At 34.8% G+C, this 16,660-nt stretch overlaps 1 protein-coding gene across 1 annotated transcript; it reads left to right on the plus strand.

Moving 5' to 3' along the window:
• Window positions 1-2,286: 2,286 nt before the first annotated feature.
• Window positions 2,287-5,606, plus strand: LOC107788135 (exopolygalacturonase-like). Its single transcript, XM_016609794.2, has 4 exons — window positions 2,287-2,433; window positions 2,724-3,032; window positions 4,354-4,866; window positions 5,096-5,606. The coding sequence occupies exons 1-4, from the start codon at window positions 2,287-2,289 to the stop codon at window positions 5,327-5,329; spliced, it is 1,203 nt and encodes a 400-aa protein (XP_016465280.1). The 3' UTR covers window positions 5,330-5,606.
• The last annotated feature ends 11,054 nt before the right edge of the window (window positions 5,607-16,660 follow it).

The raw sequence follows: 16,660 nt of genomic DNA on the forward strand, positions 1-16,660 counted from the left end.
TATATATATATAATCCATATATATATATATATATAATCCATATATAATATATGCATATTTGTGTATAAATAGTATATAATCTATGTATATCGACTCGAAAAAATAAACAATGAATCCGGTTGTCTCGTTGTAATATTTCATCTTGCTTAATTTTTCCACATTATTAATTTTTTCTGTAAAAATCCTCAAGTGGGCATGATAATTGGCCTTTCGAAGAAGCCATCAACAATGTCCATATTTGGTATATTATAAAGTATATTTAGAATTTTGTGGGGAGAAAATTAAATTTATTTGGTTTTGTAAAATTTATCTTTTTATTTTTCTAGAGTTTATGTGATGCAACATGTTAAAATATTATACTTAATGTTTTGATCACAGTAACAGAAAAACGTTTATAATAATGGCACATAAATAGGAGCTCAAAGCATGTATGATTACAGTTTACGCTCTATGATATCAATGTTTAAAGAATAGTAACAACGACTTGAACTAGTTGGAAAATATGATCAATAATCTAGTTATAATTCTTGGGGAAGCCAGTCATAACTGTAAATAATTAAAATTTGAATGTGTAAGCTATACCGTTTCTACTGAAAATAAACAAATTAAAACAGAGTTTTAAAAAAAAAAGGAAATGGCTAAAAGAGCAATATAGAGCAAGTTCTGTTCTGTGTAAAAATGTAAAGGACTCGTTACGGAAACTGAATGAATTGGTTACCAAAATAAGGAAAAGAAAGAACTTTCTTCTTAATTATCTATATTATATTAAAAGCACGAATGTCTTTAGCAAAATATCGTTCGTCTTTTTTACCCTTTAAAAATAGAGTTCACACTAGACAAAATCGTCTTTTAATTTTAATGTTTAACCTAATATCTAGGAATATTAATTAAGTTATTTTTCTAATATTTAGGAATAGTCATAATTATTTTCCTAATATTTAGGATTACAAAATCAATTAAAATGTATTGATTAAATTTTTCCATATTTGAACTATGTACTAACTTATATAATTAAGAATTTGAAATCGAGTAGGTTTTAGCTATATAAGTTCTTTCCTTTTAGAATTTATTATTACTTCAACACCAAATATTTAACCAATAATTGTAATTCAAATACTAAAACACGCTTTTGACTTAAATGTTCTCTTACCAAATAGTGGAACTTTTCGCTCTTCTTTTTAAGTGTCGTATCAATTTAAAACTTAAACGAAAATAAATTTCATTTAAAGAGCTTATTTGATGACAAGTAAAAGAAAGATGAACATTACTTTAAAACGGTAAGAAATACGTTTTTCTCCAAAATAGCATGAAGATTCATGTTTATTTTTCTCAATATTATATTCTCTCTTATATTTTGATTAAATTAAGGAACATCATATCTTATTTACTAAATGGGAGATATGTTATTCTCAATTTCTTAATAGTTATACAAAGAAACTATTATTTAATATCACTCATCAACCAAATTCATTTTTTAGTGAAGTTCTCAAATTAGAATTTCAAAACTAAAATTATAAATCTCTTAAATTTTATATGTGAATAATAAAACTAGGAAGGAAGAATGATAATTTTTGAATTGGAGTGATGAAATTATAAAACTAAAATAAGTTTATAATTGAATATATTAACAGATGATTAAAAAAATTTATGTGGTAGTTTTTTCTTTTATTGAGTTAGGTACACATGATCAACATTTATTATTTTTAGGAACATATACTTTTATTTTATAAATCAAATACAACATATTAATATACTACTTTAATAATGTTTTAATATTCTTTTTTTTCATTGAAATATTGTACACGCGCAACGCGCGTATCATAAAACTAGTTTAGATAAAATCAGAAATAAATCTTTTCCACCATAAATGGAATCCTTGGCTCCAAAAGCAAATCCTTACGAGCTTATTAATACTGGTGACAAATTAAAGAAACAAGTCATCGGCAGTTAAATGCTACCGACGTCCGTACTAATAGCTTTTTGATAGTTTTACTTAATAGGATATATGGTTACCCTAAACCAAAGGCATTAATGTATTTAACAATATTATTAGTGTTTATTTCTTGGCCAACTTGGTAAATACATATGTTAGGTAAGTAATCAAGAAAAAGTCAAAATGAGATCATGCATATAAATCCAAAATTGGAAAATAAGTCCAAGAGAGAGGAAAAAAATTAAATTTAGCCAAAAGGGTACCTTATTTGTATCATTTACACATCAAACATTAAAAGCCTATGTCTTTTATATAATTCTTGTTAGAGAGCAGTGCAGTTGAAAGGGAAAAAAATGGTTTCATTGGCTTCTGCAACTTTTGGTGTGTGCTTGTTTGTATTCTTGAGCATAGCTAATGCCCAATATTATAATTCACCACTTAAGTTCTTCAATGTTTTGGATTATGGTGCAGTTGCTGATGAGAAGAGAGATAATAGTCAGGTTTGTATTGGAAAAAGGCATTAATTAGGCCCTACTCTCTTGTTTGTATCGATTGCAAAGCGAAAACAACGTGACTATGAGATAATGATGCACATTACTAATCATGAATGCCTATTCCGAGACAAATTCAGAATCTTGAGTTACTGGCAGAATGCGAGTGAATATAAGTATTTATAATTTTTTCTTGCAGATATATACGTGATTCAAGTAAAAGCAACGACTTCAGTTAAACACATACCGATTTTAGATCCGCCTCTTAATTTTTCTTTTATTTGTTTTGTGTTTTTCAGGCATTTTTAAAGGCATGGGAAGATGCTTGTCAATGGAGAGGAAGGAGTATGGTTTTAATTCCATATGGAACTTACATGTTGAGGTCAGTTTCATTTGAGGGTCCATGCAGGAGTTTAATGAGATTTGTAATAAAAGGGGTTCTCAAAGCTCCCACAAGTCCATCATTGTTCAACACAAACACATGGATTGGTTTTCGTTACATAAATGGGCTAGTTGTTAAAGGTGGTGGCTATTTGGATGGCCAAGGTGCTTCTGCTTGGCCATATAACGATTGTTCCAAGAACCCCCATTGCATGCCTCTTCCTGTGGTAAGTTTTTCACGGTAAAATATTTGCTCGCGCTCAATGTTTATATGAAATCATATTAATTTATTACTGCTAAGTGATTTAATAAACTGACAATGTACAATTAACTTATGATTACGTGCTTGAAGTCTTTGTGCAAAATACATGTTATGTTTCTATTGGTTTGACGTAAACATCGGATGACCGTTTTATACCTAGGGAATCTTTTTTCTTTAATTCATTGGATTTTTTCAAAAAAAAAAAAGAAAAGGATGTTGATTTTGAGTGAAAACCATTACTATAGAGTTTTCAGTCACATATTCTTGTTTCGGAAGGAATTGGGAGTATATTAAGTAAATCTTTTAGTTCCCTGACTTTAGCTCTAATTGACATCCTTGATTGGGAATTGTGTCCCCGCAAGGTTACTTTAGATAGCGGTATTTTTTATTCGCTTTTACTTGTCCACTATACAAAAAATATATTTTCAATTTTACTTATCTACTATACTAAATCAGAAAAATATTTTTTCTTCCTGTTTTACTCTTATCATTAACTACTCATTCCTTAAATCATTTCCCAAGGCTTGTGAAAATACTATTATTATTATGGATAAAATTATAAAAAAAATATACTTTATTTATTTTCTTAAAGAGGATGTAAAATTAAAAATGAACAACTAAAAATGAACTGAAGGAGTATCAAATGGCATGTAGTAATACTTGAACAGTGTGAAGTCATTAAATAGCATTCCTTTTTCTCCTTAAATTTAGTTTACTTTGTTAGGAGGACAAAGATCTTATTGCAATTGAGATTCTACATAATCCCACTAAACATGCTACTACTTTATTATGTTTCTTATTACGAAAGAGTTTTTTTAGGTAAGGTGTTAAAATTAACATACTATTACATGATTATGTTTCATTGCGAAAGTGATTTTTTAGGTAAGGTGGTAAATTACTAGTACTTGAATTTTCACAGGGTATGGACTTACCATTATTAATCAGAGGAACATTTTATGGACCAAGACAACCTTTTCCAAAATAGGGACTAGAGTTGACTTTAGTGGTTACGAGAGATTTTCTTCATTTTGTCATATAACTCTATTCCCAGAAAAGGGTCAATGACCCCTACACTATTCGATGACCAAACCCACCCAAAAAGAACAGTTTAAAAAATAGAAATAATAATACCACTTCGAAATCCGATAGTATTCGCATACACTATCCTTCCCCAACGTCACTAGTTGTTGTAACACCTCTTCTAAATAACTATTCAACAACAAATATTTCTAGTTTCTAGCACATTTATGATTTTTATTCTGATGTTCGTGTTTCTTTTTAATTAGACTTTGAGATTCGATTTCGTGACGAATTCAAGAATCCATCATTTGAGATCAATCAACAGCAAGAACTCCCACATAAACCTCTTTGCTTGCAACAACATAAACATCAGTTTCGTCCGAATGACAGCCCCTGGGGACAGCCCCAACACCGACGGCATTCACATCGGAGATTCCACCAACATCAGAATTTCAAGAACTGTCATTCAGACCGGCGATGACTGCATTTCCATGGTTACAGGCAGCCGAAACATCGACATCTCCGATGTTACTTGTGGACCTGGTCATGGAATTAGCATTGGTAGTCTAGGAAAATCCCCTGGAGAATTTGTTACAGGCATAAATGTGAGAAATTGCACATTTATCGGAACTCAAAATGGGGCTAGGATCAAAACTTGGGCTCCCTCTTTGTCAAGTGAGGCTTCTGATATATTTTTTGGTGACATTTACATGCAAAATGTCAATAATCCAGTCCTCATTGATCAACAATACTGCCCATATCCTTCTTGCAGCAATCTGGTACGTGATGAGCACCTTTCTAGGACTGTTATTTAGGGATTAGTCAGTACTTATTTTATTCTGAAATTTTGAACTAAAAATCTTTACTTCAACACAACTGAAATTCACTGACACACTGAGACTAATTTCTAAATAGCACCCATAGGATGACTACGTGGTGTCATTTCTTAACACTTCTTTTTTACATAGTGAATTGAATTATTGAAGTATCTTTGTTAATGTTGTGTAGGGACAGGACAATTCTAAAGTACAGATAAGCAATGTGACATTCAGTAACATATGGGGAACATCAAGTTCAAAGGTTGCAATCTCTTTAAAATGTAGTAAACTGGTGCCCTGTAAGAATGTGCAGCTTAACAATATCAACTTGGCATACCACGGACGAGGAGGACCAGCCACGTCTTCGTGTTTAAATGTGATTGGTGCTTCATATGGGAAACAATCTCCTCCTAGTTGTTTATGATCGAACTGATTTTTCTCGATTTCCTTATCTTGTGGCAATTCCTCAATTTGTTCTAATGTATTTCCGTTGGTGTTACTAGGCTAAGAAAAACTCAGGATGTATAAATTTTTTAGAATGAAGTAGATGAACTGGTCGAAAGTACTGAGCACTCCACGTGGATGAGCTTTTAAACTAGCAATGCTCCATATGAAACTTCAGAGAGAAGCAGAAATCTGTTTTCTCATAAGATAACTCTTGTTGTCTTATTTGATCTTTCCTCCAAAAGGAGGACGATTTAATTGGCTAGCCTAAACTTTATGATGTTTAGTAGCAGCATGAACAATTATATAAATATTATGTACTCAACAACAACAAACTATATCGTTTATGCAGATCTTACCCCTACAATAATTGAGGCAGTATCCGATATGTACCCCTACAATAATTGAGGCAGTATCCGATATGTACTCCGCGAAACTAAATTCTAATTTCATGTGGAATGGGACAACTCGAACTGAAAAGATAAACATTATCCAACTGGTTATAGGACTGGTCAGCATTAATGTGAGGAATGATCTCGTATGACCGATTACAAATTGTTAATAATAAAGTTACGGTTCTCTTATAAAAGGTTCATATACTAAAAGAACATTTTTAATGAGTCATAAAGCGATCTCCTCGAATAATTAAAAGTCTGGACGTGATATAAATAGATTTTTATTTAAGGTGAATGTCTATATTTTAGAGAGATTTTAGGAATTTTATTTGGTGGCTAAGTCACTCTTTTCCTATAAATAGAGGGGTCATATTCCATTGTAATTGATCACAAATTATTATATAAGAATTCTCTCTCCCTACTTTTCTTTGCTCTTTCTTTGCAATATTCTTCTTCATTGTTTTATTACACGTTATCAGCACTAGACTCTAACCAATTGAGTAGAAGCTTTGGGATTGAGCATAATAATTATCAATTGTTCCATGAACTTCCTTCATGATTAAATTTTGGATTTAAGGTAAGTATTTTACTTTATTTTTCTCTTTTAAATTCTTAACATTCTATAATATAATTTTAAATACAAACAAAGACAATAAATTTTGATTATAACGCCAATAGAGTTTGTAAGAAATTAGAACCACGTGAAGTGGTAAAAATTCTATGTCTTGCCATGATCAAATTCATGTATGATTGTGAGCACAAGAAGTGGAAACCCGTCCCATTGAATTTGCTTCATTCTCATTCCCTTAAGAGAATATGATAGCAGTATGTGATAAGTCTAAAAGAAGACAAAATTATTACCATAAAGATATCAATGGATGTGGACGTGGCAATAGACGAAATTATAATCGTCATCATTGTGATAATGAGAATATTAAGAATTCTCAAAATAACCATTCACTATGTGAAAGTAATATTTGTCATCCATTTGACATGAGATTTTGTAAAGCACATATAGATAATTATGGTCCATTCATGATGTGAATGTGACAACATCTGATTTATGAATACATATTTATTCTTGGAAGAATATGAACGTCCTAGTGGTAGTGGATATACCACACTAATCTCTAGAAAGAGGTCTGAGATGAACTAAGAAAATAGTTTCATTATCATGGTATGAATGGTCATTGGTCACGTACCTATTGTAGAGCCAAAATAATTTAGCAATATGATTATTAAAAGACAACAGTAATGCAAGAAACAGATCTTGCATATAATTTTGACCATGACCATAATGGTATAACTTTCTCCTTAAAAGTTTATTCACCATATAGATTGATGAATACGTGGTAGTACAAAATTAATTGAGAGCTCTGGAAGAGCCAATTTTACTATTTTGTGTCGTAGTAAGTCTCAAAGAAACTTATTGAGTTTATAAAGTAATCGCGAAAGCGGATGGTTATATTGAGACTATAAATAATGAAGATTTAATATCTTTATATTACTACAACTGTAGTAGGGTAATATGTATATATGAATACTAACCGCTTTATTGCCTGATTTGTATTACACAAATAAAAAATATGACGGAATTACATGACACGGTAAACTGGATGTCTGTTAATTTAAAACCCATGTCGCAGTAAACTGGAAGTTTAATTAACAATTGCGCATGTCATGTTGTAAACATAAAGTTTACTAATACAGACAATTTTATCAAGCATGACCTATTAAGCAATCTTGATTTAGATGCGCAAAATAAATGAGAATTAACATGGGTAAGTGATGAAGAAGATTCTTTATGAATTCTCTTATTTTGCTTGTTCTCGCGATTATTATACCAACTAAAATTAGGATTACATCCCTTGAATTTTGAAATTTATCAAAGGTGAATATGGGCTCATTCACCTGCCATGTATACCACATAAGATGCATGTATGAGATGGTTACATGTGCGATTATTATTAATCTGTAACCGGTGTTTGTGAGGTAACTTCTCAATAATTTAATTTCAAGCATACAACAAAAACAACAACAACAATCCAGTAAAATCTCACTAGAGGGGTGTAGGGAGGTTAGTGTGTAGGCAGACCTTACCCCTAGCTAAAAAGTAGAGAGGCTGTTTCCGAAAGATCCTCGGCCCAAGAAGAAGAAAAGAAAAGAAAAGAAGAGAAAAGAGACAATATCAGTACCACCAACAGATACCATAAGAAAAAATTAACAATATCATGAAAGCCAGAAAATAGGTGCAGAGCGAAAGCGGTAACCATTAAATAGAGTCGGCTCTATGAAAAACGAAAGAGTAGTAAGAGACAATATTGCCACTAGCTGTCTCAGACAAAAACCCTACCAAACTAGCCTCACAAATGTACGAACTAAGGAAAGACTCAACTACCTCCTAACCTACAACCCTAATACTCGACCTCCACAGCTCCCTATCAAGGGCCATGTCCTCGAAAATCTGAAGCCTCGCCATGTCCTGCCTGATTACCTCTCCCCAATACTTCTTAGGCCACCCTCTACCTCTTCTCGAGCCTTCCAAGGCCAGCCGCTCACACCTCCTTACTGGAGCATCTGGGCTTCTCCTCTGAACGTGCCCGAACCATCTAAGCCTCGCTTCCCGCATCTTGTTATCAATGGGAGTCATGCCTACCTTCACCCGAATATCATCATTCCTAATCTTATCCATCTCAACATCCTCATCTCTGCTACTTTCATCTTCTGGATATGTGAGTTCTTAACAGGCCAACACTCATCCCCATACATCATGGCCGGTCTAACCATCGCTCTATAAAACTTACCTTTGAGTATCAGTGGCACTCTCTTGTCACACGGGACTCCAGAAGCTAACCTCCACTTCATCCACCCCACTCCAATACGGTGTGTGACATCCTCGTCAATCTCCCCTCTCACTTGGATAACCGACCCAAGGTACTTGAAACTGCCTCTACTCGGGATGACCTATGATTCAAGCCTCACATCCACGTCTACTTCCCTCGACTCAGCGCTGAACTTGCACTCCAGATATTCCGTCTTTGTCCTTCTCAGCTTGAAACCTTTAGACTCAAGAGCTTGTCTCCAAGCCTCCAACCTCTCGTTAACACCGGCTCGCAACTCATCAACCAGAACTATGTCATCAGTGAATAACATACACCATGGCACCTCCCCTTGAATATGATGTGTTAACGCGTCCATCACCAGGGCAAATAAGAACGGGCTTAGCGCAGAACCTTGGTGCAATACCATAACAATCGAAAAATACACAGAGTCGCCTCCTACTGTACTAACCCGAGTATTAGCCCCATTATACATGTCCTTAATCGCCCTAGTGTAGGCAACCGACACACCTTTAGCCTCCAGGCATCTCCAGAAAACTTCTCTTGGAACCTTGTCATACACTTTCTCCAGATCAATAAACACCATGTGCAGATCCTTCTTCCTCTCCCTATATTGTTCCACCAGTCTCCTAATAAGGTGTATAGCTTCCGTAGTTGAACGACCCGACATGGACCTAAACTGGTTGTCGGATATAGACACTGTCCTCCTCACCCTCGCTTCAACCACCCTCTCCCAAACTTTCATGGTATGACTCAGTAATTTGATACCCCTATAATTGTTACAACTCTGGATATCACCTTTGTTCTTATACAACGGAACCACCGTACTCCACCTCCACTCATCTGGCATCCTCTTCGTCCTAAAAATAACGTTAAAGAGCCCCGTCAGCCACTCCAAGCCTGCTCTACCCACACACTTTCAAAATTCAACCGGAATTTTGTCAGGCCCGCTCGCTCTGCCCCCGCTCATCTTACGTATAGCTCCCACGACCTCCTCAACCTCAATGCGCTTGCAGTACCCAAAGTCACGGTGACTCTCGGGATGCTCCAGTTCACCTAGCACAATATATCGATCCCCTTCTTCATTAAGAAGTTTATGAAAGTAAGTCTGCCATCTCCTCTTAATCTGGGCATCTTCTATAAATACTCTACCATCTTCGTCCTTGATACATCTCACTCGGTCCAAATCCGGAGCCTTCCTCTCTCTTGTCTTGACCAGTTGGAATAACTTCTTCTCCCTGCCTTTCTCCCCCAGTTCCTCGTACATACGACCATAAGCTGCAGTCTTAGCCTCCGTGACCGCCAGCTTAGCTTCCTTCCTAGCTACCTTAATTTCGAGCATAATTTCCATATTTTCTATTCAAAAAAGTTTATCTTGATAAGTTGGTTTATATCCCAGTTAGTTTAGCAAAATAATTATTGACGGCCTCCGCTTAATAGCTAAACTATTGCTTATGAGAACAAAATTATATATATCAGCTTGATATACGTTATATACGAAAGTATATTACATTCTCCCCTCACAAGTAGTTCGAGGTCAGGAACCAAATAATTTCATCTTATTATTATTGATATGCGGTGTATCTTTTGATTAACACCATAATGCACAAATGTGGATCCAAAGTTGTGGAAGCAAGTTAGTTTTTCTAACATGAGGGGAGACAAGATAAACAATTGAGAAAAAGTTACGTGGAATGAATTATCATTTGTATATCTAGATCCTCGAATAAGATAATATGAATTTGAAGTTCATAAAAAGATAATTCATCTACAATATATTGCAAAGCATGCCAGACGCATTTGCTAACCCAAAGAAAGTAACTATAGTCTCACTACAAATGCTCCTACTAAAATAAGTCCTAGAAGGACAAGGACTATGGTTCGCTTAAAGCGTATAGATAATTTGATTACAAGTAAAATTCTTGATAAAGAAGATGAGCAAATGATCAAAATGATCATAATAAAGTGGTAAGTGATCTAGAAGATCACATGACATAACATTTCATAAAATTCAGGAGAGGTTTAGGTACCTGAAAATATGAATGAAGAGATCTATATGTCATGTCTTTATGAAAAAAAACCGATTGTTGGAACCGATATAAAATGTTCATCGATTACGTCTATGATAATGTTAAATATATATGAGGATCTTAAGTCTAGGAAACAATTCAAGAAGAATTGGTTTTATATGAAAGACATGTAGTTTTGGACCTGCAGTTCAAACATTTAAAAGTATAAAGTCAACAGAGTGTGTAATCACTTTTATCTATATTATATGTCTAGCATGACATGAAAACTTGATATGCATCTAAACTCTATTTATATGGCTTATATGACAATCTCTGAAAGATTTAAATCGCTTAAAGCATATACAATTCTTGGTCCTGAAGTACCACATCCTAAGTACAATTTGTGCACAAATGTATATTGCTATAACTATAAGCATGATAATGTGATAGAGAATTTTTTCGCCTCTATGGAGATATTGAAAAGCCATTCCACGACATTAGATGAAGACATTATATATCTATCAAGAATGATGATTTCAAGGTGCAATATATTCATTCAAGTTAATATGGCTGATTTGTTTATCAAATCTCTACCAATGATCTTTTGAAGATGGTGCACAAGATTGGAATGCGAAGCTCAAGGATGTAAATTGATAATCTCATCAGGGGAGTTAATACGCGTTGTACTCTTTTTTCCTTATAAGGTTTTATCCCACTGGGTTTTCCTTACACATTCTCAAGACCTTAAGACCAAAAGGTTCCAGCTTGGGATATGGTTCAACTCTTCAGAGTCAAAGGAACAATATAGGGAACATATAGCTACCATTTCCCGATGAAATTGCACAAGTCAACTTCCCCAGCTGTAAAGTTACTGCCTGCACACGCTACAGTGCAGAAACAATGCAGCAGTCAACTTTATGGGGATTGTATTTTACCTACCTTGCTTACATCATACTAGTGATGTCACAAATGCATTATTAACATCAAGGAAGGTAAAACAAATCACTTGAACACTTAGAGAATTTACTCAAGCACACTCACTGTGATTGATCATCAAGAAAATGATTCTCAAGTGCATCAAGAACAAAGAACAACACTACTATGGACCAGTTCCCCATATCAAGTTATTGTATGTCCTTAGTTGAGTTGTAACTTTGTAATGGTTCTTCAATAGTAATTCTAGCTTGTTTAGAAGAATTCCGTAGAAAACCCTTTATAAATCATAAACCATTGTGTTTGTGTCTTGGCTAGAGTTAGTCGAGTTGTACAGTATTTGTGATAGAGTTATTACAAAGTGGCTTGTAATAGTATGTTACAAGTTAGTGAGGGATTAAGAGGTTAATTCCTAGGTTGCATAGGTTGTAATCTGAAAGTTACTAAGTAGTGAAGTTGAAATCCTACAAGGGTAGGTCATGGTTTTTAATCCCGTTGAGCTGGGAACTTTCCACGTAAAAACTCTCAGCATTATTTACTTTTTGCTGTGTTCATGTAATCTGTGAAAACTAATAGAGAACCTGATTCTCTATATAGTTTGTTTTACACCTTGTGCGTCCCAAGGTGATGTAGTGAATATGAGACTTGTTAATCATGATTTAAATAATTTTAAAGTCATAATATGGCTATATATGATGTTTGGATAGAAAATATGAAGTTTGGGAAAAATCGGATTAAAGTTGCGGAAACACCGACTAAGGATTTGCCATGTAATAGAGCTTTTTGAGAAATATATTTCGTGTTCTATATGAGGTCTTTTTGGGACATATTATATATAAATTTGAATTATTAGAATGTAGTTTCCAACTCTCTTAACCGTTCATTCATACGACATCCGGATAAAAAGTTATAAGCGCTGGAAGAAGGACTAATGCGAAGGTGCCAAGTAGCACCTTTTGACTTTTCAAACAAAATGGATATTTATATCCTTATCTCGTTTCTTTCTTCAATTTTCCAGAACACACAACCAAATAAGACCCCTAACTTTACTCTTAAGCTCTCTGCAAGAGCTTCAAACAAGATTATCATCCCGGGCATGAAATCAAGAAGCGATAACATTAAAACGATTCCTACGATGTAAGTATCACTATATCGCCTCTCTTTTTCTTTGTAGTTTGAGTTTTGGAAGGTACTTCATAGTTAATAAAACGTTTACTTTCTGTATTTAAGTGTTTAAATATCAAGAAAGGTTGATAAATTCATTTTCTAATAGTTAGAACTCACGGGACGGTAATCAGAAGCTGTGAGTTCTAGTTATTCACTTGTAGCGGACAGTTTTGTGGATTGTTTTGTGTTGCTGTTGGGCTACGTGTTTTACTAATGTTTTTTGGAGTTTTGGAGGAGTAAGGTGTTGGAGAAACACCACATAAATGCAGGGTGGAGGGTTGGTCGTTCGTCATAATATTTTCGGGCCGTTTGACACTATTACGGTGGTCGTTTTGTGTATGAAGAGATTGAGGTGTGTTGGGCTATTTTGTAGTATTTTGTGGTGTATATAAGGTTGGAAAATAATGCATACATGTTGATATTATTGTGTTTGGTGTTATCTTGAATTTAAAGGAAGTAAGGATTATAGGGGAGATGCTGCCCATTTTAATATAAAATAAGCTTGCCGTTCGTTGTGCGATAGTTGTACCTTTCGTAACTTAATGATATTATTATTATTGTTATTTTAGATTAAGGTATGAAGAGGCGGGTTCAACTTGGTGATTGGAAAGATTGTGATAAGGTATGTTAAGGCTATCCCTTCTTTCCTTTTTGGCATGATCCATATGATGCAAGAAATGAGCAAGTACGCAACTTTCACAAATAATTCTATTCCTAGAAGTACTAGGTTCGTCCTTTGTCCATTATTCCCATATGTTTTATTCTAATTATCTCATAACGGCCTTTCTGTTTCATTTACCCATGATAGTATGATACGAATGATACATTATGTTGGTACTCAGTTGAGTTAGGCATTGGGTGCCCGTCGCGGCCCTACGGTTTGGGTCGTGACAAAAGTGGTATTAGAGCAGTTCTATCCTAGGGAGTCTACAAGCCGTGTCTAGTAGAGTCTTGTTTATAGGTGTGTTGTGCACCACACTTATAAGCAGGAGGCTACAGGGCATTTAGGACTGTCACTCTTTCTTCTTACTCTAGATCGTGTGGTAGAGCTCAGTTGTAAGAAATTAAAATTCCTAAATTCTATTTTAGTTGTTATACAATGACATCTACATCCAGAAAGACAGTTGGTAAGAGATTGAATGTGGCTGTGGAAGAGTTGAGTCAGAGGAACTCGATTTTGCGTCATGTTTATGATGAGTAAATGTAAGGCCTTCTGTAGATATGTGTGTACTGCGGCTTGTGAGCCTCTTGATAAGGAGCCCTAAGGCATGAATATCTATCTACCCATATGGTAAAGAGCAACGAGAGAATCAGAAGGTAGATACAAGTTTCAACAAGTAAAAGAAGCTAGGTGAAGAAGGATACGAGGTACCTAGTTAGTGAAGATTATCTGTATTTACAATTCAGGCAGAGAAATATAAGCATTCTGAGTTACTTTCAACAATAACAAAGATATATTCACTTGAAAACACCCATTTCAGTTATACCCTGTGCGAGCTAACAGATATAATTTAAGAGAAGGATGGGATATCAGCATCCAGCTGGGGTTAGAGTAACCCAAAGTTATGGATGAATTGTTATCATTAGCTCTCATTTCTGAGGGATATTGCAAACATGATAATGGTTCTCCTTGTGAGATACCCAGATGGTGCACTCTAGAATAGTACAATCAGATATGAATACTAGAATGTTCAGAAATATTAATAGATTGGCATTAGAATCCTAGAAGGGATAAATATTTACCTTTGTATGGCTCTCGTCCTTAGTAAAGAGAGAGTGTTAGGCGACCCGAAGAGCCAGTAAGTTGAATCAAGGGGGCTAAAGGTGAAAGAATATTTTGAAGAAGTTTTCATAATAAGGAGATAGACAGAAATATTAGCAGGAGAATAAGAAGAAAGTAAATGAAACATTATGAGTAAGATGTGATAAATGGATGATAACGGTAAATCAAAATATGACAGGACTACAGATTCTATAGTCAAGTGAAGTAAAATATAAGAAGTTACATTCCTTGAGACAATAAAAGAGTATAAGCCATAAAGTCATGTCTCCATTTCGAGAAATGAGTTGGTGACTCATACGTAATTACCAGAAGGAAATGTTAGACCCCCGGAGTAATAGAAATTAGTATGGGCTAGTGAATAAGATAAACTGAACATGAATTCGGGACCGAAGAATTTTATAATAGTTGACATCGTGAGAATTTCAGATATCGCGTTCCGGGCGATAATTGCATGGACAATAGAAGAATAACTTTTAAAGGTCATTCAGGAAGATATTTTCATAAAACAAACATTGTGAGCAGAGTTAAGCTTAAGGGACTAAGTGTGCCAGTTACACTAGGTGTCATCTTTGTATGTAAGAAATTAAATTATCCCTGGTACAGAAGGGTTACCGCAAGGCGAGTTAGAGTCCGTGAAGATGTGAAAAGACGCTAAATATGAAGAGGTGAAACATTTATAGGTAAATATTCATAGCAATAAATGTTAGTACTCCCCTAAAGGGGGGATGATGGTGCGATATGGTATTAAGTCGGAGTTATGTGGTTAAGGTAACTATGGAATAGTAAAGGAAGAATGTGTTAGAAAGGCGAAAGAAATGAGATTGCATTTATTCAGATCCTACGGATATGATACGACTCCAGAACATTTTGTAAGTATGACGATGGGGAGAGGCAGAAAGGGTTCCATCACTAGATGTTATTAATAAATAAGTGCAAATGAACACTGGATACAAAATGAGCAAGTGTGCGGGGTAAGTTAAGACAAATGATATAACACACGAGAGATTACGCAGAATATAGATATGATAATGGACTAATGTGTAGTTAGTAGTTGATTCAGGAAGAGCCTAGCCATGGCTAAACAAAGGATATCCACAAATCAGCAGGTTGTGCAAGATAAACATAGTGGAACCCAACATAGGGAATTCAGTCTCGTAACTTTGATGATATCGTAATCCTTGAGAAATATTCAGATAGGAGTTTGTTAAAGGTACCATATAAGTGTTACAAAAAAAATGGTGCCACTGAGAAGACAGTCAAAAATTTCAATTCAGAATCAACCTTACGAGCACAAAGGCGCGGAGGTAAGTAATTAAGGATAATTATAGGTGAGTAAGAACATCAAAAATTCTTTCGGGTATACGATGTAATAAGCTCGCAGCTTTACAGAAGTCAAAGGGTCTCTCTTAAGTACTACAAAGAAAGACTAGCTGAGGGAATAAGGAAGAAGGCTTCAACTTAAGCATAGTGACATAAGGAAGAAATGGTCTTGTAACAACAGTCTCACAATAACATTGTATGCACTCCATAAGAAAGTGGCACCTATCGTGACTAATGAACGGGAAAAAAAATCAAAAGATGATATTTGAGATCATATGAGTTATAGAAAATTCCAGTATTTGTGGGCAATGAGATAAGCCATGTATTTATGCAACAAGTGGAAGAACGACCATGAAAAGTAATTGCTTATGTTTAAAGACAACTAAGAAAGCATGAGAAGAATTATCCAACCCACGATTTAGAGTTAGTCGCGGTGATTCATGCACTAAAGATGTGGAGGCACTATTTTATGGCATTCATGTTGATATCTATACGGATCATAAGCGCCTTCAATATATCTTCAATCAAAGGAAATTGAATTTACGCCAAAGGAGATGGTTGGAGCTACTGAAAGACTATGACGTTGATATTTTATACCATCCGGGGAAGGCGAATGTAGTAGCCGACGCCCTAAACCATAGATCTATGGGTAGCTTGTCATATTTACAGCCAGAAAAGTGTGGGATAGCCCATGAGATTCATCAGCTAGCTAGTCTTGGAGTTCGATTACTGGACTCAGGTGATACCGGAGTTACTATTCAGGACACGACAACATCCTCTTTAGTAACTGAAGTGAAGGAACGCCAGTACGAGGATCCTGTGCTAATTCATTACAGAGATACATCCCCTCAAAATGAGAATACA

Source organism: Nicotiana tabacum, chromosome 2 (genome assembly GCF_000715075.1).
Source record: "Nicotiana tabacum cultivar K326 chromosome 2, ASM71507v2, whole genome shotgun sequence".
In the NCBI taxonomy this organism is placed as follows: Eukaryota; Viridiplantae; Streptophyta; class Magnoliopsida; order Solanales; family Solanaceae; genus Nicotiana; species Nicotiana tabacum.

Excerpts from the sequence above, each read along its gene's own strand:
- LOC107788135 (XM_016609794.2), top strand. The coding sequence starts at position 2,287 with ATGGTTTCATTGGCTTCTGCAACTTTTGGTGTGTGCTTGTTTGTATTC. Across the intron at positions 2,434-2,723 it reads AGAAGAGAGATAATAGTCAG|GCATTTTTAAAGGCATGGGA; the intron begins GTTTGTATTGGA and ends TGTGTTTTTCAG. Across the intron at positions 4,867-5,095 it reads ATCCTTCTTGCAGCAATCTG|GGACAGGACAATTCTAAAGT; the intron begins GTACGTGATGAG and ends AATGTTGTGTAG.